The following is a 26403-nucleotide window of genomic DNA, read 5'->3' as shown; positions in this document are numbered from 1 at the left end:
TGTCACACAGCAGTGAGGTGGCAGAGCAGGGATTCAGACCAGGCAATCTAGCCCTGTGTCTATTCTTCCTTGTGCAGCTAGGTAGGCTTTTCTTCTGGTATGCCTTGACTTCCATAAAATGGGGCTAATAACACCTACCTCCGAGTAGACCCTACACTCCAGTCTGAGCAGTGAATGAGGCAATAAATGTATGCAAAGGCCCTGTGGGTGCCAGCAGCAACCTCTCTACTGATCTCCTCAAGTAAGCCTGGAAGGGACATGACTCAGACAAAGCCAACAGCGATAGAACATTTGATGCTACAATGAAACTATAATTTTTGATATTTAAAAGAAGTCACAAAAGAATGGCAAAACATGAACTCTGGGACAGACTAGTAAAGACAGATTAAAAAAATGGAAACAAATGATCTGAACAAAAACGTGTGCAGCACACACCCCCTCGACAGCATCTGTGATGTCGCTGCGTGAGCCTCACAGGTGAGAGTGAGGATGGAGAGGAGGACACCGCCCTGTGTGTGGACACCCACGCCTCTGTGCCTCAGAGGACCACTTTAGCCTCTGCTGAGAATAAAATGGGATCCTGGGAGAAAGGATGACAAGGGAGCTAGCATAGGCTTCAGTCACAGGCCCGAGCTGTGTGGGGAGGGACATCCCAGAATATCAGAACACGGGACCAGAGTCTCTTCAAAGGTCTCTGCCCCAAATCGTTCTAAGGCACTGCCAGCAAGACTGTAGCAGGGCACACACCATAGTCCCGACAGGCCTTGCTTGAATGGGGGAGCTACTGTGGAAATAATATGGAGGACGTTGGTGCACGGTGGGCTCTGACCATCACTCGCCGTTCTAGCCACGTTCTTAGTCCTCGGGGGTTTTCTAATCTGTCAACGCTTTTTCAAAACATCCCCGTTGATGCATTAACTTTCTGTTGAATCACTTATGTTTTCATATTTATCTTCGCAAACAACTGACTCTTGGCTTCACTGATCTTTTGTATTATTTCTGGTCTTTGTTATTTTGGGCTAGTTTAGTTTTTACTTTTCCAAGTCCTTGAGATACCTCAGCAGGGTATTTGCAAAGTTTCTACTCTTTTTTTCAATGTAGGCACTGATAAATGTAACCTTAGGGTTAACACAGTTGTGTTGTATTTATTTCTATTATAATTTTTTGTTTGTTGAGAATTCAACCTATGTGTATAGGAATGTAATCAATGCCCTCCTTTCCCCAGTAGCTTTCCTTCCTAACTGCTTGTCTTTATTTTTTTTTGAACTTAGTCTAATTAGTGCTGCCCATATGTGCACTGGTGTGAGGCCATCCACTGGAGCATGGGAAACCTACCAGGAGCCATACTCCCTGGGTAGTTTAAATAAATGGCCCCCACAGGATCATATGTTTGAGCATTTGGTCACCAGATGGTAGACCTGTTTGGGAAGGATTAGGTGGTGTGCCATTGGGTACAGTCTCTTAGATTTCAAGACTCACGGCATCCTCAGTGTGCTCTCTGCCTCCTGCTTAGGTCTGAGATGTGAGCTCTCGGTGCTCCTGCCACCATGCCTTTCTGTCACCATCCTGGACTCTACACTCTTTGTGACTGTAGGACTGATTAAATATTCTCTTTGATAAGTTGTCCTGGTCATGATGTTTGACTACAACAATAGAAAAGTAACCACTGTACCCTCCAAGAAGGATTTCCCTCCTCTAGCAGTTACCAACTGCCAATCTGAGACAAGCACTAATTCACCTCTCAGTTCCTCAGTGATCCACTGCCCTGTGCTGTCCTATCTCTGGCTCACTTGTTAACTGGTTTCTAGTTTTAGCAATCATTGTGATCAGAAAGGATCTAGCATATAATTTAAATGTTTTTAACTCTGTGACATAATACATAATCTGTTTCAGAGAAATCCTAAACTGAGGAAAATGTGCTCGGTAACTATGAGGTTGATTATTCTATAAATGCCTGGGAAGTCATAGGATTTATATTATAACTTGACTGTGGTATTAATTTGACTTTAGGAGGGGGTCTGGATGACCTGCTCATTAACCAGGTGGAGTGTTGAAATTCCACACTATTTCTGTATTGGAGCCTCTCTCCACTTGTCATAATGTTTGTCTATGAAACTGGATGCTATACCATTAGGTGCATATTAACTTATAATTATACCTTACTATTGACTTGACCTTTCATTATCACATGGCGTCTGCCTTTCTCTCTTCTTATTGTCTCAATGTCTATTCCTATAGATGGTTATTGCTGCTTATCTCAGGCTTTCCTTCACCTGGAGTGTCATTTTGCATTTTGCACCTTTCCCATTTTGGTTTCCGTGTAATTACTTGTGAAGTAAATTATTAGCAAGCAGCATACTGGTGGCTCATGTCTTTTGAAACCCATTCAGCAAGTCCCTTAAGTTTTAATGAGAAAATTTAGTCCATTCACATCCGAGGCTATTATTGATAGTCCTGTCATTTTGATGTTTTCATGGGTATGTGGCAGGTGCATGCACATATATATCTGTGTAGTATGTGAGGATGGAGGGTAGAGGCTGACTGGGCATCTTCCTCAGTCACCTTATATACTGAGGCAGGGCCTCTCAGCTGAACCCAGAGCACACTGATTCAGGTAGTCAAGCTAGCCTGCTTGCCCTGAGAACCCTGTCTCTACTTTCCTGGTGCTGGGGTAACAGACAGACAATTACATGGCTGCTCAGGATCCAAACTTGGGTCTTTGCACTGTGTGGCAAGTGCTTTCCCCACTGAGCTGGTAGTCATAAATCAGTTTTGCTCATCTTATCTTGGGAGGTCTTATTTTTTTCTCCATTTCTGGGGTAGTCTTGTTTGGTAGAGTAATTCTGGGTGATTTTTTTTCAGGACTTGGAATGTGTTATTCCACCCCTTCACAGACTGCAGGACTCCACGTGAGGTGTCTCCTGCTATTTTAATGAGCGTAAGGTAGAAGTGACTGGGTGTTTTTGTCCCCTGCAGATTGTAAAATTACTTCTTAGACTTTTGACAGTTTGACTATAATGCTGGGGTGAAGATCTTTTCTGGTTAGGTATATTAGACATTTTCTAGATCTCTTATACCTGGATGATCGTATCTTCCCAAAGATTAGAGAAGCCATGGAATAATTTTCCTGTGTCCTTAACCAATGATAGAGAGATTTATTCCCTTTAGAGTGTTACAAAGATTTTCTTCCTTTTTGTTTGTAAGAGACAGTCTTGCTATGTAGTCCAGGCTGCCCTCCAGTTCTCAGTTCTCCTGATTAGTATCCCAGTATGGGGATTACAGGGATGCTGGGATTATGGGAATATACAACCACCCTGGCTTGCAAAGATCCCGAGTGCATTTCTCCCTTTTCCCTTTCCCTCCCCTGCCTTCTTCCTGTGGGGTCTAAATTAGATATTTAAGAACCTGTTTTCAAATTCAGATGTTATTTCTTCCACTTGATCTAGTCTGTTGATATTTTCTGGTTAAGCATTCTCTTTCATTCCAAGATTTCTATTTGGTTATTCTTAAAGATCTCAGGCGAGTTTCTCATTCTTGTCCTGCTTTGTCTTCCTAATTTCATTTGATGTTTTAAAAATATTCTCTTGTATCTCACTGAGCTTCTTTATATCTATTTAAAAAATTTTTTTTTATCAGGCATTTCATCCATTCTGGTTTCTTTGGAATTTGTTGCCGAAGAGAGACACTTGTGCCCCTACACTGAGGTCTCTGCATCTCGTGGGTCAGATCACTACTCCTTTCAGAGGTCTTCTAAGCGGTTTTCTCCTGACAATGTGTGTGATGTCAGTGTCCAGTCTGCCAGGCATTTGGCTTTATTTCCAGTTGGGCACTGTACTGTAGCCTGCCTGCAGCATAGCTGGTTACCGATCACAACTGCACTGTAGATGCTGTGTCAGAGTCACGGATTATTGCGGGTTATGTGAGTTGAGGCTGCCATTAGCAGCTTAGGCAGTACCATGTCAACAGTAGAGTGTACGGAATGCTGTATGGCCAATCTCATCATGGGGCCATGGGGCCCACCCTCTCAGCCAGGTGGTTTCTCCTGAACATGGGTGGACCACACGACTGTGCCGGAGCCCACGGGCATCTGGGATGATAGCCTTCTTCTCTCTGCCAAGAAGTCTGGGCCAGCCCCCAACTCAGCTGCTTTCTAGGTGGGATGGACTACATGGTCGTCTCCACTTAAAAGAGGAAGAGGCTTCCGGCTGTGTAAACTGTCATTCTGACAAGCATTTAGATGGATAGAAAAGGGACACGGAGCAGAAATATTTATCGACAGGCAAGCAGTTCCTTCCAATGCGTGCAGCAGCACACTGGAAAATGATTAGAAGTGAGATGTAACCATCTGATTTTACCGCTTTACAGTGAAGTCCTCACACGACACCAGTTGACTTGTAAAGGATAAATACATGGTTTCCAAATGCCCACTCTGCTCTGGGCAGGTCTGAAACATATTTATAATCAGTTGGCTACATGCCTGTTTTGAAAGTGTCATCTAATTTTAGGTTTAACTGACCTGTGAGGATTTCTGGTTGCTGGTTGGCTGGGAGATTCAGAGTAAAGGATCTGCTTTTTCACAAGGGAGGTGGACTTAAAAGTAAAACTACACTGTCAGCCCCCATTATGTAGGCAAGAAAGCAGTTTAGGACATAGCTGGTGCTGGGGTAGCTGGTGAGAAATGCTGCTGCTCGCCATGTGTGCTGCTTCCTATCCAGATGATGTGTTGCTTACTACTGCCTCTCCCCGCCTGTGCCATCTGGGCCCTTCTTAAATGCCACAAGAGGAATGGACAGACCGAGATACTCATATGTGGAGTCTAACGCTGTCAGGAGGTGAATAAATAAGGGGCCCAAAATAAAGCCAGATTGTGGGAACTTGATTAGTAGAATCTATAAGGCAACACTCAGTTTTCTGTTGCAGGAAGTCTGCAATGACCCTCAGAGTCAGAATGCTGTTTTGTTCTGGGAAGAACACCTAAGTAACCCTTGTCATAGAATTTGGTATTTTGATACAATGTGTGGCTTTGTTCTGGATGGTTTCAGAGTGTGAAACGTATTTGGTGCCAGCCCAGGAAAGGCCCTGTGGTATGTGATAGTCTACCCATTCCCGGGTGCACCTTGCAGAGCTAGTTCCTCTCTGTTGGGAAGCCATCAGGCAACCTAGTTGGAAAGTCACCAGGCAAGCTGTGGCAGGTCTCTGCAGTATGTTTAGAATCGGGGAAGCTAATGGCACCACTCACTCAAGGGTCTTAATGCTATGTGCTTTACAGAACTGCACCCTTAGAGTCTGGATTAAGATTCCATTTGAAACTAGCTTGTTTTTCTTAAGAGAGTAATGCATTATTTCAAGAGCTGTGCTGATGGAGGACTCTCATTGGTTAAAAAAGAAACTGCCTTGGCTTTTTGATAGGGCAGGATTTAGATAGGTGGAGTAGACAGAACAGAAGGCTGGGAAGAAGGGAAGTGAGGCAGATGCCTCAAGCAGTCGTCATGATTCTCTGACCCTAGACAGATGCCATGGAGCCAGCCGCCAGGTCAGACATGCTGAATCTTTCCCGGTAAGCCACGATCTCATGGTGGCATACAGATTATTAGATATGGGTTAGTCAAGATGTGAGAGATAGGCAATAAGAGGATGAAACTAATGGGCCAGGCAGTGTTTAAATGAATACAGTTTGTGTGTTGTTATTTTGGGTGTAAAGCTAGCCGAGTGGGAGTCAGGCAAGGACGAAAAGCAGGCCTGTTCGCGTCCTCATTACACTGTGCTGGGGAGGCATTAAATTAAGATGGAGAAGACCATGGGGGGGGGGGGGAACCATGAAGAAAGTTCCTGGCGTTAATATATATCTCTTTGGGGTGAAGCAAACAAAAGAAATTAGGCCAACTGCTATAATTTGGACCTGGAATTTTCTCTCAAAGGTCCATATGCAAGGGTTTGGTCATCAGCCTGTGGCACTTTTGGGACATGGTAGGACCCTAGGAGATGAGTCTTGTGGGAGGAAGTTAGGTTATTGGGGCTTGTCCTTGAAGGGGTTATCAGGACCCAGACTCCTCCCTTTTCTTTGCTTCCTGGCCACCATGAAGTGAGCAGCCTCCTCTACCATCAACTTCCCAGGGTTGTACTGGACCACTACTGGCCCAAAGCAACACAGGTAGGTAAGTGACTAGGAGATAACACTTGTGGAAGTGTGAGCAAAATAAGCCCCTTTCCTTTATCTTAGGTATCTGTCCCAGCAGTGGAGAGCTGATGCACACACTATGCTTGGGTAGCTCGGTAAGAATCCAGCAATGCTCTACCTAATCCACTACTTAAAATGAAAAACCCAGTGTGAAGGACAAACTGCTACTTTGCTTTCAGGGTGCTGTCCTGTTGGGAGTCAGGGGCAAGATGCATGTCTGTGAGTAGAAGGGGCTTCTCTTAAAAGAACTGATCTTCCTTTCCATTATCTCAGAGAAGCTCATTTTAAGATAAGACAAGTTGATGTAGGATGTCCTTCTGTATATGTGTTGTTTTTATTGGTTAACGAATAAAGCTGTTTCAGCCTACGGCAGGGCAGAATATAGCCAGACTGGGAGAGATATATAGATCTATCTATCTATCTATCTATCTATCTATAGAGAGAGTAGTCAGAGTCAGGGAGATGCTATATAACTGCTGAAGGAAAAGACACCTAGAATCTTTACAGCTTCATGGCAATACACAGAAGAATAGAAATGCATTGATTCAAGATGTAAGAGCTAGCTAGAAAAATATCTGAGTCACTGGCCAAGCAGTGTTGTAATTAATATAGTTTCTGTGTGATTATTTGGGGCTTGGTGGCCAGGAAACAAAGTAGCAGCCTCCATCTACAAATGGTGCCAAATGCACATTACGGAAGGACTTCAAGGCGCAGGCAAAGTGTCTGTGTCCCAGACTAAGTGGTTGAATGGATCCCTGACACACGGAATAACTGCAAAGCCAGACAACATCAAGAGTGCTCTCAATGTCGTGATAAGACCCACTTTTGAGGCAGCTGGAAATTATCCAAGAGGCACACGCCTTAATTCCTAACATATCCATGGTGACTTAAAAGTTGCAGCTTACTACATGTACTGCGGGTAGTTAAGGGAGAGACCAGCTCTGAGTTCAGGAGACAACTGCTTGCTTTACAAGTGAAGTTGTAAGACCGACTGACCCATGGAGGCTCCAGCAGCTGGTACAACGGAGAGCTTCTTGATGATGAAGCAAAGAGAGGGATGAGAGAACATCACAGCATCCTGGGGAAATGCCGAGGGAGTGGGCAGCGGCTTTGATGCTTTATCTTATTTATTCATTTAGAGACAGGACTGTGATACAGCCACCCAGGCTGACCTCCATCTTACAATCTTCTTATCTTAGTCTCTTGAGCATGGCAACAGCAGGCACATGTCAGCATCCTGGCTGTGATGGTTACTCTTGATTGATGTGGTAGAAACTAGTAGTTTAGTTTTGCAGCACAGGCAAGCACTACCTGCCTGTCTGCTATCCGGCTGCCATGAGGCAAGCAGCTTTGGTCCTTTCCACGCTCATGATGTGAGGCACTACTCCACCACCGTTCAGAAAAGCAGGTAGCTGATGGTGGGCTCTGAGCTGTGAACCAAAGCCAACCTTTCTTCTCAAGTACTTGTCATGGCAACTTACAAGGGAACAGAGAATTGGTCCCAGGAGTGGCTTTATCTTCAGGACTACCTGACTACATGGTTCAGAAGCCTTCACAAGCTCTTCTGGGAAGAGAAGTTTGGGGACATGTGTTAGAGTCCCCCAAATTCTTTCACCAGAGCCTTGAGGAGTGATAATGGCGAGAGCTCAAATCAATATACCACGGAGGTAAAAACTGTTTGTGGGGTTCCTAATGGAAATGGGGAAATTATTTGGAAATAGACCACAGGCCATTTGTGTTATATTTTGACAAATAACTTGTCTACATTTTGTACATCCCGAGACATTGTGTTAGATTCTATTTAAATTTGGCAGAGGGACTCTTAAGACAGCTACCATCAAGCTATTGCATGAACATGGTTGTTGCTTTTGGTCAGGTTTAGTTAGAACGGGAGCAAAAGCAGGGTGGAAAGATGTGAAAACGTAGTTTGGTTTTTAAAGTTCATGAAACATTGAGGTTCTGGAAGGCAAGGTTTCTACAAAGCACCCCCCAAAGGAGAGAAGTTCTTTGTCATGAGACAGAAAGACACCTTGAAGGCCCCTCAGGAATCAGCAAGATTTTATTCACTACCAGGCTTAGTGACATAAACATGTAAATTGGCTTGAAAGACTTTCCCCAGAAAGAGAATGCTGCTGGGGTGCCCTGCATGTATACAGATGCCTACAAGTTATTATAGAAATCATTCTGCTGTGCTCAGTGGCCCATTCAGAGGCTCCTGTAGCTGTGATCCGAGGAGGTCCAGCTATTGCTCAAGCTGGTGCTACATGCTGGTGTTTTCCATGTGATTCTGGTTTTGGGGGGAGCCCTCTAAGTATGTGAAAATATGAGGGTAAAGACAGAGATAAAATGGAGGTGCCAGTCAATTAGATGCAAGAACAGGATGTATGTCTCTAAAGCTCCAGGCCGTGAGCACCACCATCTGAGACAAGCCCACGTGGGCTACAGTTGGCAGGGCTGTAGGTGAGGCTCCCATTATGCCACCACATTCTTCAGATGCTACACGAGTCTCTTAGCACTGGGTTTGAGTCTTGTTTTCACTCTTTCCTTTCGGAATGAGGTTGTTAGTTGCTATATATTGGAAGTGCTTAACTTGCTTTTCTCAGGGGCTCACAGTTAAGAGTTTGTCTAGTGTACCGTGGGAGATTTGGAACAAAAGTTATTAAGCAGAGCTATATCCTTATTGTTTTCTTCATTTGGAGATCAATTACGGCCCGAGTAGATGTGTTTAGGGTGTTGAGAACAGATGGAGTTATGATGGTTACTCTTGCCAACTTGACCCTTGAGTGGTCTGAGAGACACCAAGTGGTCAGTGTATGTCTGGGTGCTGGTGAGGGTGTTTGAAGAGAGGACTTGCATGCAGCTCTGTCTGTCTTCATGAGGGGAGCGAAGTTGTTCCCATGTTCCTCGGCCTCACTGTTCTGCTTCACTGCAACCCCAGAAACCACACCCAACCACTGTTGGTCTGGACCATGACCTCTGAGAACATAAAACACAGTAACTCTGCTTCCTTTTCAATTGTCTCCATCAGGTCAGGCACCTCCCTCCCTCTGCCTCTAGGGTACTCCTCATCCGACACCCCTCTATCCGACACCCCTGCTGCCTCTCCTGACTGCTTAGCTTCCTCTGAGTGGTTGAGGTTGAGGTTAGGGGTAAGGGAGTCACTTCGACCGTTACCCTCCCCCACAGTCCTACATAAGAGTGCTCGGATTATCTTTTCTTTTATTAACAGATGAAGGCCTCTCACTGCCCTCTCTCGTCCTTTACTCACTCTATATGGCCACACCGCTACCAGGCTGTGTGGTACCAGACGAGAGGAGCAGAGAAGGTTCAGTTTTAGTAGCTAAAACTAGAAAAAAATAAATTGGTGAGTCCTACCATTTTAGTTTTCTGGCTCTAGGTTTAGGCAATGATGCTGGCTCTCAGAATGTGTTTCATCTGACAGCAAATCGGCATGGGCAGGGTGAATTCAGTGTCCCCGCTGCTCTGGTTTTTCTATAATTCTAGGCGACACTGTGGTGGAGATTCTAGAGTTCCACATTTATAGACTGATTCTGAATGGCTCAATCTACTTGTGAATTATTGAAACTAGATGAAACTGGTTCTTGATGTTTCCAGTTGGCTTTCTCCTTTTAAGTCTGGATAAAGCTAAATAGGTTATGACTGTGTTTAAACTAGTTTAAACTAGGATTTCCTCGACTTCCTCAAACTACTCAAGTAAGATTTAGTCATCCATTTTACTGAAAGCAAGACAGTTTGAATGGAGCCTAACAGAGGACTGCTCCAACCAGTGGCCTCTGGTTGTCAGCAGAAAGCCAGTACTGCAACCTTGCCTTAGAGGCCTAACGAGCAAGGTCCATGGTTATATGTATTTATTCTCAAGATCAACCTGAATAGTGCTTAGATTATAGTTTATAGTTATGTATTGACTCAGGATTTTAGCTAGGAACCCTGCGTGAGCATCTTAGTCCACTCTCTAAGAGCTGTGGGTTGATGTTCGCTGCCCATGAACCTCCAGCCGCCCACCTCCCCTTAGGCCATGCAGTCCCCTCACCTTGATCCGGCTGACTGCTTCCTGGGCCTGCATCATGCGTACATTTTTGGAGGGAGTTTTGTCTGAGAGCAGCTGAGTGGAGCCAAGGTAATTGGCAGCAAAAATAATTCCATCGATCAAGTCTTCAGGGTCACAAGGTCCAGGGACTGTAACACATAGAGCCACACAGAGTGAATGATGTCACGGTGATGCCACATCCTGACACTGTATACCAATCCCATGCTTACTGTTTACATAAGTGCCAGTCTAAGACATCTTAGAGCCATTTACTATGAGAAATGATGTATTTACTTGAATATGAACCAAAGTCCAACAGTAAAAAAGAGCTGTCTCTTCGCCAGGCCTGGAATCCTAGTTGCTTGGGAGGCTGAGGCAGGAAGGCAATCTGTTCAAAGTTTGCCTATGTGGTCCTTGACTGGCACATATGTGAGGCCGTAGGTTAAACAATTCCCCACTCCCCAACATAGTCCTGTGAATTGCAGCATGGACTCTTGGGCATCTTTGACTGCCATGCCTGTCACATGTGTCCATATGTGACTGTATGCCTGCTTGGGTGGATAGTCAGAGGAACAGAAAGCTGTAATAATGGAAAACACCATTTCCTGACACTTCCTATTTCTTTTCTACCCACTCAAAATTCCCTTCCCTGTTTGGTCTGTGACGGAGGAATCACATTTCCTACGTGAAGAGAATGGAGTATTTCTTTCCTGTAATGGCATCAGACTCCAGCTCTGCGAACTGACTGGTAACACTGCAGCAAAGCCATGGTTCCATGCTGCCAGTCTTCCTGACAGACCGTGATGCTCCTGGCTTCACACTGACACCAATCCCAAGGAAAATCAGATTTTTCTCTTCTCACTCACCAGTCCACTAAATTAAATCTGTTTTAAACAGGACATCTGATTCTAATCACAGTCACCTATAACCCACACCCCAAATTAAAGCATATCCACAACCATTACATATGACAGGTTCACTAAAGATAGGCATTTTAATTTATATATATATATATATATATATATATATATATATATATTTCCTTTGGCTTGAATGAGGAGACTAGAATATAACCCTGTGAAACCTCATTTTTATTCTAGAAATAAAATAACTTGAAGTGGAAACAATTTGCTTCCCCTCTTATAGGGCTAATCTGAAGTGGTTTTTATTTTCATTTTAACGGTCTAGCTTGCCTTGAGTTGTTCCCCATGAGAAAATGCTGGCCAGGGTACACACTTAACTTATTCACTTCTCAACAACTAAGGTTGTATCAAAACACAGAAGTGGGCAGTTAGTCAGGCCCTTCAGCTGGTGTGCAGCTTTCCCACCTCTGGCCCTGGCCTTTACCCCTGGTCAGTGACAAGAACAAAGGATTCACAGTTGTTATATTTATATACCTTTACTCTAAGATATTCATAATTAGCAGGTTTGTGGTCTTTCCCCCTATTTTGTTTTACATCCAGTGCCTCCAAATGCTAAAAGATTCATGAACAACCCCAGTACTCAATATTTTCTCTTCGGTTCTTACCTTCAACGTAGGTTGGGAATGAAGCCAAGCTTTTTCTTGACTGTAATTAAGACAAAGAGGTTTCAAAAAGGGCAGAGCATGATGAAATATGCATTAGCACAGCATCCATGCAACATAAAAAAGGAACACATCACCAGTGGCATTTGCTAACCAGCTGCTGACCATTTTTCATTAGAAAGAGCGAAGTGTGGATAAATATATGTATTTACTATTAAGGTTACCTAAAACCCAGAATTGCCCACTGAAGTCTTAAGTGGTCAAAATCCCCCTACATTTCAGAGAGGTGTTTGTCGGCTTTAAAAAGATGTGTAATCAGCAATAAAGATTACACTCTACGTGAAAAACTACGAATTACTAAATGCACCAATAGCATGGCTGAATACTCTGAGAGTCAGGGTTCCCTGGACAGTTTCCTTTACATCACTGACACAAAGGGATCTGTTAAAAACAAACAAAAAACCCTCTTGCACTTTTTAATCGCTTACTGATTCATTTAAGCTGAAAAATTCCATTCTGTAAATCATGAATTTGCATTTCTTTAAAATAAGAATGAAAGGTTAAGTTCCAACCACTGGCTATTTACATGTGTCAGCTCAAAGCAGAGGTCAGTCTTAACAGCACTGTTGGGTGGGGTGAGCTAAACACCTTCCAGAGTCTGGCTGGCTGGGAGTTTATATGTCAGCATGCTCAGGGGCAAAGCTTGGCATAGGCTCCTTTCATAAGCACATATGCTGAAAATGGCTCTCCATGAGAGAAGAGCAGAGGATTTGTTTTGGCTCCAAATGCATTCAGAACTTGGAGCTGAAATGTGTGCAAAGGACAGCTCGGGTTCAAAAGTGAGCACCTATAACGGGCAACAGGGTTTACATGGTCAAGATTTACCAGGGCACATGTGATCATTTAATCATGCTCTTTGGAGAAGGACACTCGTTCAGTACACCGACCCGTGAGATGACGACAGGCTCTGGGGAACCTGATGGGCTAGATGAGCAGCGGGCTGTGGGCGAGGACGAGGGTGTCACTCCATTAACCTGCAGAGGAGTCTAACATTGGCATGCTAACTGTTATAGGTTGAAAATTGGTGCGCCTCAACATTCAGGACAGTGACAGGAATTCCACACTAATTGCATGGTAGACTACACAGGGCAACTTTCAGTAGGGCCCCTGCAAATGTGCTCACTGGGATGAAATGGCACCTTAGGTCAAAGAAATTGGGTCTCCTGAGTACAAGAACTGAAGCTCCTGGCTGCTAATGCACGTGTGGAAAGGTACGGCCAGCAGGGCCGTGCTCTTATCCGGAGAATGCCGCAAGCTTCTTCACAGGGGCCAAAGACCATTTTCCACCATCTCCCTGCTCTTGATCTCAGTGTTTGGAAGTAACGAGAAGTCATTAGCACCATCAAAATGGCTTAGTCTCCAGGCAACTTTAAAAAGCTGATTCGGTTTTCCTGAGCTACTAGGACACTTCTCTGAATGCTAAAACCTGTTTTAGCAGAAGCTGCAGGAAAATTACTTTAGAGTAGCAATAGTAGGCAATTGGTACATCCACTTGCTCTCCATTTGTTCGCTCACGATCAGATTTATTTCATTCTTGGGTAATACTTAGAAAATAGCATACAATGAGGATTTTCATCAGTATTTCTAAAGATATGCAGAGTCATGTGCCAAGCCTTGAAGGAACTGGGAGACTAACACATCTACTGTCCCTATTAACAGCTGGTGCATATTCAAAAGCTTAATATTCAGACACCTGGTGTAGACATGCCTTCTCACACGTGAACTGAGATGACCATCAGCTGACCCTTAGCAAGAATTAAGAAAGTATCATTTAAGATATTAAGGGCTAGGCTGAATGTGGAAGGAAACCCCTGTCATTTGGACGGGAAGAGGCAAGAGGATTGTGGAGTCAAGTCAAGGGCATCCCAGGCCACATACCACTTCTCAAATAAGACAAAAACAACAGAAGAAATTAAAGCTGAGAAGTCAAAATTTTTCAGGGGTCACGTGAACTACGTGTAGAGTTCATAGGCATGATAACCGGGCGTGTGACCTTACACACTTTCCACACCAGGTGCAGTAGATCCTGGCAGTTCAGAGCCTGGGCCAACAGGACTTCAGATTCAAAGCACAGCTGACCACTTGTGAGCTGGGTAGTCAAATGTGCCCGGCTCTGGCTTTCGGAACTAACATGAGGACAGATATCCACCCCCCACCCCCCAGAACCACCAAAGGGCTCCAATGAAATTCAGTCTATGACTCGCTCTGCCTGGCCTGGTGCCTGGAATACAGCAAATGCTTAACAAATGCTAATGTCTGTTACTGTCGCTGCCACTGTAGCTGCCATTCTTCCATTCTTACCCAGCCACGTGCTACAAAGAAAGAAAGTATCAAGTAATGGCAGAAACTATGATCTTGTCACCTAGTGGTAGAGTCTGTGAATAGACCAGATGAGGAGAAAACATATTTCTAGAAAAAACTTCATTTAATAAAATTTATACCTCCCAGTCATAAATAGGATACATTTTAGAAACAATTTGTTATTCAGGTTGAATTTAACATAAGATTGTCAGCACAGCTGGGTGCCAGAGATGTAGCTCTATACCACATCTAGTGCCGAGGAAGGAGCAGCTACAGCTGGACCCACTTGTGCCCACACAATCACTGTGCAGGGAAAGGGTTATCTGGTGTGGACCCCCAGTAGGCAGTGCCCATCACCTTGGGCTAAGAGGACATTGGGTGCTAAAGGAGCCAACAGCTCTACTCAGGGGAAAACACCTGCCCTTTTCAAGCCCCGGAAATTTTAGCTACATCTTGTATCTTAAGAGCTCTGTCAGAGTTCAGTATGTCCCCCATGAGTGAGGTTAAACACAGAACTTGTCCCCAAGGGACACCTTACCTCCTCCTTGTTGAGTAGCTTCTAGCCTAGAGTTAAGATGAGAAGTTTAGTTCCCCAGTCCTACTGAGCATGTTTCGAGGGCTCTGTGGACATCTGAGGCTGAGTGAGCATCCCTGACAATACAGAAGGGCCTCATTCTGTCATCACAGAGCATTCTTTTGAAAAAGATGCTGGTAGACAGTTCTGAGGTTCAATGTCCTGTGATACAAAAGTTCTGTAACCAGCTGCAGATGGCACTGAACACCCAGAATGCAAGTATAATTCTCATATTCAATAACTACCAGACACCTGTGGCCAGTGACCACCAAACTTGACAGATCAGTCATGGCTTCCATTGACAATCTTCACACAGCAGAGGAGAAGAAATATATCTCTCCAGGGTGGGCGGAGATGAAAACAATAGAGCATTATTGGGGTGAAGCATTGGGAATGAAGATGGTGCCCTACCTCTTTATTTGTGGAGGCTTCCGTGGGGTCACTGGGATGAAGGGCTATGCTTGATGACTCAGCACCCAGAGGTGAGGAACTGCCCGGAGAAGGGGACTGGAACACAGAAGGGGGACAGACAGCAGTGAGAGGAGCTTCCTTGTCGAGAATTGCCAATCGCACTCAGCAGACCTGTCTCTTTTGGGACTTTTTCTCCCATTAGGCTAACATTTTAAAGAAAATATAGACTTACAGTAGGCATCAAGCTTAAAGAAAATGTTGATCTTTTTCTTAGTGAAAAGTTACAAATGCTTAGAATACAAATGTTTAAGTCACCTGCCCAAGACAGTCTGAATGGAGTATTGAGAACTAAAACTGCCCATTGGATTGCCCACGTCAGCTCAGATGACTAAGGTTGTCTTTCTTAATCCATAGGCCATTTCAACACTCAGACATTTCAACACTCAAATCACACTGTTTTGGACCATGCCATCATAGTTTAGAAATTCTTTGTCAAATGACAGGCTTGAAAATAAGGCTATAAAAAACAGGTTTGGAGAGCATGGTCCATGTGTTAGTGTGGCAGTGCCTTGGTGTGTGGGCACAGGCAGGCACTAGCAGTGGATATGAAACCTCTGTTCCTGCTTACAACACAAGTACCCCCTAAGTACATGCTAAATGAATGACCAAATAAGCAAGTCATGGGACAAATACAGGCCTGGAAACACTCCCATATGATACCAGAAAGTTCCATGTGCTCCTGAAATCTTGGGAGATGAGGGGTACATTCAGGTGGGCCTCAGAGATGGTTACCAATTCTGTAGTGATGGCATGGGGGTGCAAGGGTGCAGTGCTTCCCAGCTGTGGGTGGTAGATCTGAGAGCCCACATGTAACACAAGAGAAACCAGGCAGGACATATTCTCCCAGCTGTGGGTATAAAAGCCAGGATGGAAAATCCTGAGCAAAGGAAAGTAACACGGCTGCACACCTGACTCTAGTTGGTCCCTTGTGGGAAGTTAGGGCACAAGGCATCAGGACAGTACCATTGCACAGGGAGAAGTTTCACAGTGACGTGGTGCTGGGGAAACAGAGAACGCTAACAGACAAAAGAACCTCAGTGGGCATTATTGAAAACTATGAGGAAAACTTGTCCAAAAAGTCTGGATTACAAGAACTACAGAGGACACCAAAAGATAACACAGTAAAGTGCATTATTTAGCTAAGAACTTATGCGACCCCCATCTCTGGTGATATTATTACTTAATTCTAAGCAGGGAGGTGAGGACCCTCGAGCCCTTTACATGGTGACGGGAAGACATCTATCACCACAGTCAAGGCAGGAGGGCAAGTATAAGATGAGAGCAGATATAAAGCACCCAGACCCTAAGGCCGCCTGGCCACAACAAAGCAGCACTGCAAGCCTTTCAGAAGAAACATGTGGCGTTTTCCAGTCATCACCCAAGATTGCTGCTGGTTGCTTACTGATTTAGTACTGTTTGGCCGACTCAGAATTAATGTAGGAAAGGATGAGAATTTAATGCCATAAATCTCCCCAGTTTTTCACACTGAAAAGGCTTCTTTTCATATTTATGCCTAGATTTTTTCCCCCAAAAGATTTTATGGTTCCCTCTGAGCCTTAGGGAAGCTGCTGCACTTGGGTTTTCTTGAACTGTTTGCTTCAGGGTCATGGACATACATCGTCATAATGAGCTACCTGACAGACAGCCCAGTATTTCCCATTTCTTTATTTCCACTCCAATATTCTACAAACGGATTTCTTACCACCCTGTGGCACTGGACTGTTCTTTAGTGACGTGGGAAGACAGGCTGTCTGGGCAGTAGGCAGGGATGTAGAAGATGGAACCCAGACCCACACACAGTAAGGTTAGTGCTGGGTGCCTACCAGGGAATGTTGGGGAAGAGGGGAACCTGAGTCTGCTGGTCACTTCCCTGATAAGAGCTTTTACGGCCCCCACAATGACCTTACCAGGGGCCTCCCTCTCCCCAGACACTTGGTGCTGTAGCCTTCAGCCACACACAGGCTGGGGTGAGTTTCCTCCATCCACAGCTTCCCTTCCTTCTCCCCCATGTTCAGAGCTCAGTTCAGAAGCAAAGCCCTGACTGGGATTCCCTAAATGCGAATCATAGCTCATGTCTCCCCTATGGAATGTGCTGTAGTTTGTGTTAAACCTTGTTTGAGTATGCCTAAGAGCTTGTGTATGCCTAAGAGCTCTTCGGCAGCAGGGATGCTGTCTCCATCATCACATAGGTGGGGCTTAGCAAAGGGAGGCATGGACAGATGACTTCAGTGTGGTACCCTGGTTACACTGCTTCCAACCTGCACTGAAAGAAGATATGAAACAACATTGCCCACTGCTTCCTTGGGACGATTTCTTTCAGTGGTCAGAGGTGAGTCCTTCTCTGTTGTGTTCCTCTGCTCCTCTGTGTAGAACATGCATTGCTCATCTTAAGCTCTAGAAATCTATTTTTTTTCCTGTGAGGACTCTAACTTGGGCTCTAGTGAAGTTCTTTTAACACATCACAAATTTACAAATTGCCATTTGCAGACCAAGGCAAGCATGCACAACACCTTCAAACAGACCTAGCCATTACAAGGATGAAACAAAGGTATTAAAATGTCTGCTTCAAAATCTTCTGTTATGTTCAACCTCTCTGTTTTGGAGTATTATTTTAACTGGGCAAAGATATGTTACATTTGCTTATGCTGGGGAATATTACTTTATATGAAGGTGTGTTACATTTGCTTATGCTGGGGAATATTACTTTATATGAAGGTGTGTTACATGTGTTTATGCTGGGGAATATTACTGTATAGGAAGGTGTGTTACATTTGTATCTGCTGCTTTTGTTAACAATGTAAAGATGTGTTGCATTTGTTTCACCTTGCCTGCCTAAGGCACTTGTTTAGTTTAATAAAAAGCTGAACAGCCAATAGGTAGGCAGGAGAGGGATAGGCAGAGCTGGCAGGTAGGGAGAATAAATAGGAAGAGAAATCTAGACTAGAGAAGAATAAGAGGATAAAGAAGAGAGGAGAGAATGAGGGGGAAAGAGAGGGATATGCACAGGGCCAGCCAGGCAGCCTGCAGCCAGGAGACACAGAGTAGGGACAGAAAGCCCCGAGGCAAATGGTAAATAAAGAGAAACAAATTAAGTTAAAAGAGCTAGCCAGACAGAAGCCTAAGCTAAGCTGAGCAGTCATAACTAATATTAAGTCTCCCCACATCCCACACCAGCAAAGCTGTGGAAGCTGCCATTGCATCTTCTGTGTATTAAAGCTCAACTCTGTAGAGTCCCAAGACACATACAGAGAGAGGCCTATGCCATGAACCCCTGTAATACAGACATTGCTGACATCAATCACAAAGAAATCACTAGGATTGCTGTGGAACCCACTGTAGTCAAACTCAAAGTACCCATCCAACTAAAAACATCCTTTCCTACACAAGCTACCTTATACAATCTGAAGAAATAGAATGTCACACCAGATGTGCAGACCTCATCAAGATACGAGAGGTATGAAAGGAAACATGATGCTTGCAAGGAGACAATAACTACTCAGAAACAGATCTGTGCGAAAGAAGCCTATGCAGTGCCTGAAAAAGAAATGAAGCAAGAATCCTGAGGAAACCCAGAGAGACACAAAAGAGATAAGCGGTGCAAAGAATTGAGAAAACGCAGGATATGAATGAAGTTCAAAAGAACCAAAGCTTGGAAGAAAACCCTTCAATTGGTGACACAAAAATATAAAGGAAGCTTCCATATTGACCAGGAGAAGAAATTTCACAACTGGGGGAAAGCTCTTCTCAAAAGGCACTTTTAAATATAATGTAAAAGAAAGAAGACACTCTAGGAAATGATGGGAAGCCATTAAGAAAAACACATTTCATCGTGGAAACCCAAGAAAGTAAATGGGAAAGACACTGGAAAATATTTTTTTTTCATGGGAAAATGCCCCCAATGCTCTCAGATCTTTAAAGACATATGGCCATTTGGATTCTGGGAGCACAAAGGACAACAGATTCAATCAGACCCTCCCCAAAAGCTCAGATGACAGGAACACACAACAAATAATCTTAGACTATCCAGAAAAGAGTTACATGTAAGGAACGTTCCCAGACTCACAAAAGGTTGCCTCACAGAAACCCCACTGCCTACAGGAGAATGGATGAGACATTCAAAATAATGGGGAAGAGAAACTCCTATGCCCAGAGACATTACCCAGACAAACTGATTGCCTGCAGGCCAGTGCAATAAGGAGTACTTAAGGGACTCTTCTGTACAAACAAAAGGGTAGTTACTGCCTTGAAGACACCTGAGTACAAAGTACCAGAAGGACACATGCCTCACACACAGAGAACTAACCCTCGACAGGACACGTGTGTCACACACAGAGAACTAATCCTCGACAGGGCAGATATTATGATAAGAAGAGGAACAAGATCAACAAAGTGAGAAGTGTGCCATTAATAAAACAACAGGGAGTTCATGCTTCTCAGGAACAACCTTGAATGTAAATGGATTACATGCAACAACCAAAACAGACTGCATGAACGAGTTAAAAGAAAAGACTACATACTTACTACATAAACCCACTCCTCCAGCCAAGAATCATGAGACTGAAGTGCAGTCTTAGAAAATAACACATCACACATGTGGGAACATGACCAAGTAGGAATAACTATAGCAATATTTGATAAAACAGAATTTAAATAAATGCAAAAAGACAAATATTGTCATCATATATAGACAAAAGGATCATTTTACAAGAACATAAAAACTATAAATATACAATCCAACATAGGATCAAATCAGAGGTTCTTCAGTGGACAAAGAAAATGTATATTTATATTGAGCCTTAAAAGAACATGGATGGAACTGGAGGTTGTTGTGTTAAGTGAAACAGATAAATACCACACCTTCTTAATTAATTGGAAATTAATGACATTAATCTCAAGAAGAACCGAATGAATCTGTGGCCAGCAGAGACTGAGAAGGACGGGGGGAAAGGTGGTAAGAAGTTTTCAGTAAGGGCACCAAGAAGAGAGTGGAGGAGTCACTGCTGGCTCTCCTGGAGTTAGGTAACTGGTGGTGAGTATGACGTAACTATGGGTTGCTTTTGGTCATGGGGTTTATCATTGTGACAGAAGTAAGCAGAGCTCACCCTTTTCTTCTGTGCATGCCTTCCACCATGCTGTCACACGGCACACACGCAGGCCCTCTGGCAGACGAGGGAACTCTGCTCAAGACTTAGCCCCAGGACTATGAAGCAAATAAACTTCTCTTTATAAATCCCTTTCTGTGACGTTGATTTTCAGCACAAAGCAAACTCAGACAGAGCCAGAGTGGAAGGATGATGACAATAATAGCAGTATCCTGAAAGAGCAGGAGTGCCACATGACTGAGGGAGCCCCATAGAAAACACTGTCACTGAGGCAGGGTGGTGGTGGCACACACCTTTAATTCCAGCACTTGGGAGACAGAGAGGCAGGTGGATCTCGGTGAGTTCGAGGTCAGTTTGGTCTACAGAAGAAATCCTGTCTCGACAAACCAAAAAGAAAAGAAAAGGCTGTCACTGAAATGTCCATATTGTCTGATCATGCCGCCAAAGCCACGCATGAACGAAGATTCAATGCCTTTTCTTAAAAAGTAAATTGCATGCCCCTCAAACCAATATCCCGAGAGTTTTCAGATGTGACGTGGCTGCTGTGATGAGGGCCATCCGAGAGAGGGAGCAGAGGCTGCAAAGGCTTCTTCCCTATCACAGAACCCTAACCTCGTTCTGGGGGCTCCCAAGTCTTGGGTTAGTTAAAGCACACATCATCAGTTAGGTTGTGTCATCAAAGCTACTGAGATGGGGCTTTGCCACACGAAGAGCCTATTTATAAAACAGTCTGATCATAGAAACAACAGTTTACATTTTCCCCTTGGAAATGACTTGGTTGTTTTAATTTCCTATCATAGCTGAACACATGACAATGTATTTTGTGTTTCAGGATGATAAAGTGGTTACATTCTCAAGCCCTGGTGTCTAACAGACTAGTGACTGAATCCAGTCTTCCCTGCTCATAGCTCTGAGGCTGGACAGGGGGCCTGTACTCCATGACCCTTCCTGAGAAAGGGGAAGACAGTCCTGCCCCACCTCCTGAGGGTGACAGGCAGCCTGGCTGGTGTGAATGCGCACTGATGGGCAGCTAGTTATCCAGGAGCCTATACAACACTCGTCTAATATGAGCAGTCTTACAATTCCAATCTCACATTGTTTTTTTCTCTTTCTCAGAGAGTGCTCAGAGGGCCAGCACATCTGCTTTCTTCATCTCATTTTGTTTCCTCATTAAAATTTCATGGATAAAGTGAAAAAGCAAGCAAAAGGCTTATAAAACCACACCACAAAGACGACATTAATTCATAACCTCCAACACTTTAGCAGCTCATTAGTGGCTATAGGTAGGGGGCGGGTCTCTACAGCTGCTGTGAACTAATTCTGGCACATCCACTGCTTTCCATGCAAGAAAGCTCTTCTTTCAATTTGAAAGTTGGCAGTGATACTGTTGTAGTGATTGGCCTACAAAGACACGCCCATCCCTCCTGTTAACCCCAGCACAGCGCAGATGACCCCAGCATACCACCAAATAAGGACACCTATGGAAGACTTCAGCTAGCTCTAGGGAGCCTTGAGTCCCAGTGAATACTGGTACCTCTCTTACAGAGAAACTTAGTGACAAATTCACTTCAGCAAAGGGCAGGGAGAAAGTAAATATTGAAAACTTAAAAAGTTTGGCTAAACCCACCTGGGCTTGAGCTAGTTAGTATTTTCACCTGTAGAGAACAACTCAGAGACATCTGGGGTTTCCTTTCTGTCGCTTCCCCACACCCCCGACTAAATGAGATAGTACTAACAGTTCACAAGCCTTCTTCCCCAGGGACCTATTTTCTCTTTCCATACGAAGCTCTGTGCAAAGCGGTTCTAATTCAAGCCTTTAATCTACCTTCTTTGCTTGGAGACGAGTCCCCGACTAGCTTGGCATTTGAGGCCCCCTGAAGTTCGGCTTCAACTCCTTTGCACCCCTTGGCACTGTCACTTTGTTCTCTTTCCCAGTAAGCCAAACCGAATCGTGTCCTGTTTCCAGCCCGCCACCTGCATGTTTCTGCTCAGTGGCTTTATCTCTTCCCCTCACCTGGATTCTCCATGTGCAAGGGCCTCAAAAGGCCCATGCTAACTGCCACCTCCTTGTGCAATCTTCCCAGTCCTCTTAGGCGAGAGGACTCCCTCCTGGGAGCCTTGCATACATTTTATCTGTACTATTCATGGGCTGCTTGACTTTCTCCCTGTATATTATAAAACTATAGTATTCTGTCATAGTATTTCAGTAAGTACAGCAAAGGCAGGATTTATAATTAATCTACATGTTTCTTCTCCAAGTACCTAAGGCAAAGGCCCTCATAAAATATACAACAGGATTTTAATACATGTAATGGATAGATAGCACACACAGATAGGTATCTTGTATCATTTGGAAAAGCAAACAAAAGTGAGCTCTATGTAATAGTTTTATGTAACAGGGTAAGCTCTGAGCACGCACATGGTCCCTGGCACCATTGATCTCCACTCCTTCTGGATGAGGTGCTGTCACCCTTGCTTGCATATCATGCATTCCTGCAAGATTAGCACGGCAGAGTGGGCACCACAGTGGGCCCTGGTACTCACAGAGGTGGCTGTATAGACGCTGCAATCGAGCCCTTGGACAGGTAACCCTTTCCTGCCTGAACAGCTTCCTGCTTCTACTCCTTTTCTATATGGGGTTTCAAAGGTGTAGCTACACAGGGTGGGCCGTGGCACATGCCCCGGTTCTTCAGTCAGCTTTGATTTGACACCGTGTGGGGCTTCTGACTCCTGCTGTTCACAGATGGCACTGGCGGTTGTGCCTAGCTTACTGGCTTACCTGCCTTTATTCCTTTCCCCGAGTCAGTACACACTGTTTTCCTACTTGTCTGAGTTGCTTTATATTAATCTTATTCCACTTTAGAGTTATTTTGAAAAATCCCAAATATATGATGAATTTTGTTTCCCCAATGTACGTTCACGCTTTTGAAATCTGAAGCTGATTAAGAAGTACATAATTATCTACTCTATAGTATAATTCAAACAATATTATCAATGCACATTTGTATTTTCTTAATGTGGTGAAGTAGCGAAGCCAGGATAGGCATTGAATGAGCATAATTATGTCATTAAGATGATAATAGCTTGGGCTTAATGAAGTGTTTTATATATATATTCATAATGGATTCAATCAGCACTAGTGGAAAACTTGGAGAGCACTGCTAGTTAACCACTCTAACCATTTCTGTTCTCTCCCACAGACAGCAGCCTTTTGGCTCCCATCCTTAAGCTCATAAACCTGTGTGGAAGCTGCCAGGACCCCAGGGAACCGTGCTTGGCAGCACTCAGCCCAGAGGAGCAACACAAAAATATCCCCCCTCGTCACTATCACAAGAGTTCTAAGCTTCTGAGGCCGTGTTCTCAAGGCTAAAGATTAACCAGTTAATTATGAAGCAACCATCAGTGTAAGGGTGAACCAGCCTATCACCCGGTAATGCTGTATGTACTGAAAGGGTGTCTAGCTCCCTTGATTAACTGGTTAATCCAGCCTCACTTGATGTATTTGAGATACATTACACCAGACAAAAGAGAAAGCCTTGTGTTTACTTTCCTTTCTAGTGCATTCTTTCCTTGATGGCACCTCATGCCTTCCCGGTCACTTGCCTATGCTCTGGGAGCAAAGGCCAGTCACTTTTAACTTATATTAGGATTAGCAACTGAGCTGAGTATAACCAAGCCAGGTGTGGCACATCCTGGCATTGAGAAGCTGAGACAAAGGGTTTGAGAATGCCCTGGACTACATGGCGAGTTCAAGGCTGGCCTGAACTGTGTAAAAACATCCATCTCAAACCAAAACAGACAGAGGAAATACAGCTACACTCACAATTTCTAATAGCACAACACCTGCTAGAAATAGCAACAGCTACCACTTTCAAAGAGCTTACAGGGTGCCCGGCACCACACAGGGGCACATTCTCATTTTCCAGCCAGGCAGTTATTTGTGCACAAGGCACTAACAGTCATGGTTACGTGTCAGCTGTCAGCACTGTAAGATGGCACAGCCTGGAATGGTGGGGATGCAGTGTCCAGATGAACTCGTCCATCAGAACACAGAAAATCAAAAGTAGCACTCACGGGGAGACACAGCAACGAGCCCACCTTTCCCAGGTCCTGGCTCAGTGCAAAATGGTCCCTGATCTCTAAGCCACCATTACTCCCAAGCTCATTTCCCTCTATCCTGGGTGATCCCCTCTCCCCACCCATTCCCTGCTTATCGAGAGAAAGGCAGAGCACCACAGTCTACCTGGGCCAGGAGCAGAGGATTGAAGCCTGGCAGCACAACCTGGTGCAGCCCAAGGGGCACGTACCTCTTCTTCGTGACTTTCAAATTGGTACATCCAAAAGTTCTCCATCCTTCCAGGTGCTATTTGGGCAACGGGGCGAGCCCTTGGGCATCCACTTGTGAGCTGAGGTGAACTCTTGATCTCAGTGCCGCTTGGTGGACAGTCTTGGTGGTATTAGGTGCCCTTGTCAATAATGCAACTGGTAACAGGAGCTGTGACCACCTCCGGAGTGTCTGCCCCTCCAGTTTAACCCTTCAGGGCTGGGCAGCCAGGGCTGTCTCGAGTCATTGGCGCAGCATCATCAGCTGATATTTCTGAGAGGAATCTGGCTCATCCTTGTTGTCAGTGGCACCTACTATTTCTGGGGGAAATAAACTCAGCACAGAGGTGCCGCCAGAGACTTTCACACACCCCAAACTCTGCTATGTTTATAAAACCTGTGAAGAGGATTCCAGCTTTGGAAGAGAAAGGGGACGGGAGGAAGGTAGCTAAAGATGTTCTCTCGGGCCTTGATCAGAATGCACCTGGGTGAGTGGGGAGAGCTCAGGAACTCTGATCAGCTGCTGGCTGGTAGCACGGGCTGCTGAAACACGCCCTCCTCACCAGCACCAACTGCACACCATCACTGTGCTCTAACAACCTTCCTGTGTGCCACGAGCAAGGCGGGCTCTGACCAACCAGAGAAGAGCTGCCTCATGGTCAGCATGGTTTAGAGCAAACAATATATGATTCCAGATCAGTCTCAAAAACAACCACATCTGCCAACAATAGTAAGGAAGGACCCAGCATAGCTGGGTAGAGCTGAGCTGGAGAGAACACAGGGAGGCTGAGGTGTGGGTTGCAGAAATGGGAGGCCTCTCGAGTTCTTATGCTATGCTGAGCCATGGAGCCAGGGCAGCCGGGAGGGACCTTGGTGCACTAAGTCCCTTACCCTCACAGGAGCATCAGCTTCCCACTCACCATGCCATGCCCTCTGTCAGACCTGCTAGCAGGGCTCCCTCTGAGGCTACCTGTCTAGTCAGTGACTGTGGACAGGGTTAAATGGTAGAACAAAACACATAGGATCTGAAGCAGTCCATAGCTGGAACACCTGCCATCCGAATTGGTAGTTTCCTACGTGTGCTCAAGCTCTGTGGCCAGCGGGAGGGAGGATGACACAGAGACTGACCTTCTGGACTTGCCCATCTTTCTTGTTGTTCTGTGAGTCTGATGGGTCTTCCTGGCAATCAGAGTGCGCCCACCATAGCCTCAGTCAATGGCTACAACTCCTGCAGCCATTAGCCAGCAGTAAGAAGGAAAAGCCTTTTGCAGGACGGTGCTCACTCAGTGTGTCCCTGTTACTTCTTTTAAAGAGAAAAATCTTTGGGTGTTGATTATGAAGTGCCCAGACTCAAACTCACTGGCAGTTAACTCTCTCTGGCTTTTTGTGAAGCCATTTTCCCTCGATCGCTCTAGAAGACACTTTGGTTTTGATTTTGAAGCGGTCAGAACAAAGCTATGGAAGCCACTGCTGCCAGGGAAAGCTTGTCACCTTTTCAGGTAGTAGCCAGAGATGATCAACCCACACATGGATTAAGTTATCAGACAACTGAAGACTCAAAATCAAAACCCAAGCCTTCTGTGATGTAGGGAGCAATCTTTTGGCATCATGGAGCTTGAACCTCTCCCCTGGCTGTTTTGTTTTCATTCTCCTCCCTTTAATGTTCATTCTGTACCTGAGACCTGCTTAATTATTCATCACCCCTTCTCCAGGCTCCATCAATTATGGATCACTTCTGTGATGGAAAACTCTGCAAGTCGCAAGATGGTGCTGAGACGGGAGCATAAGGAATAGGACCCACGCACCATACTGGAGAGTGAG

General features: G+C 44.8%; 1 protein-coding gene across 1 annotated transcript in view; it reads right to left on the bottom strand.

Moving 5' to 3' along the window:
* The window catches only part of Apba1 (amyloid beta precursor protein binding family A member 1), a 67553-nt gene that overhangs the window by 22319 nt on the left and 18831 nt on the right, over positions 1-26403 (bottom strand). Inside the window, exons 2-4 of the mRNA XM_038344602.1 lie at positions 15098-15193; positions 11755-11794; positions 10230-10375 (exon numbers count right to left, since the gene is read on the bottom strand). Coding sequence (XP_038200530.1) covers positions 10230-10375; positions 11755-11794; positions 15098-15193 — 282 coding nt within the window. The remainder of the gene's footprint in view (positions 1-10229; positions 10376-11754; positions 11795-15097; positions 15194-26403) is intronic.

Source organism: Arvicola amphibius, chromosome 1, assembly GCF_903992535.2.
Source record: "Arvicola amphibius chromosome 1, mArvAmp1.2, whole genome shotgun sequence".
Classification (NCBI taxonomy): domain Eukaryota; kingdom Metazoa; phylum Chordata; class Mammalia; order Rodentia; family Cricetidae; genus Arvicola; species Arvicola amphibius.
The sequence above is the reverse complement of the archived record's forward strand: the minus strand, read 5'-3'. Positions and strand labels throughout refer to the sequence as shown.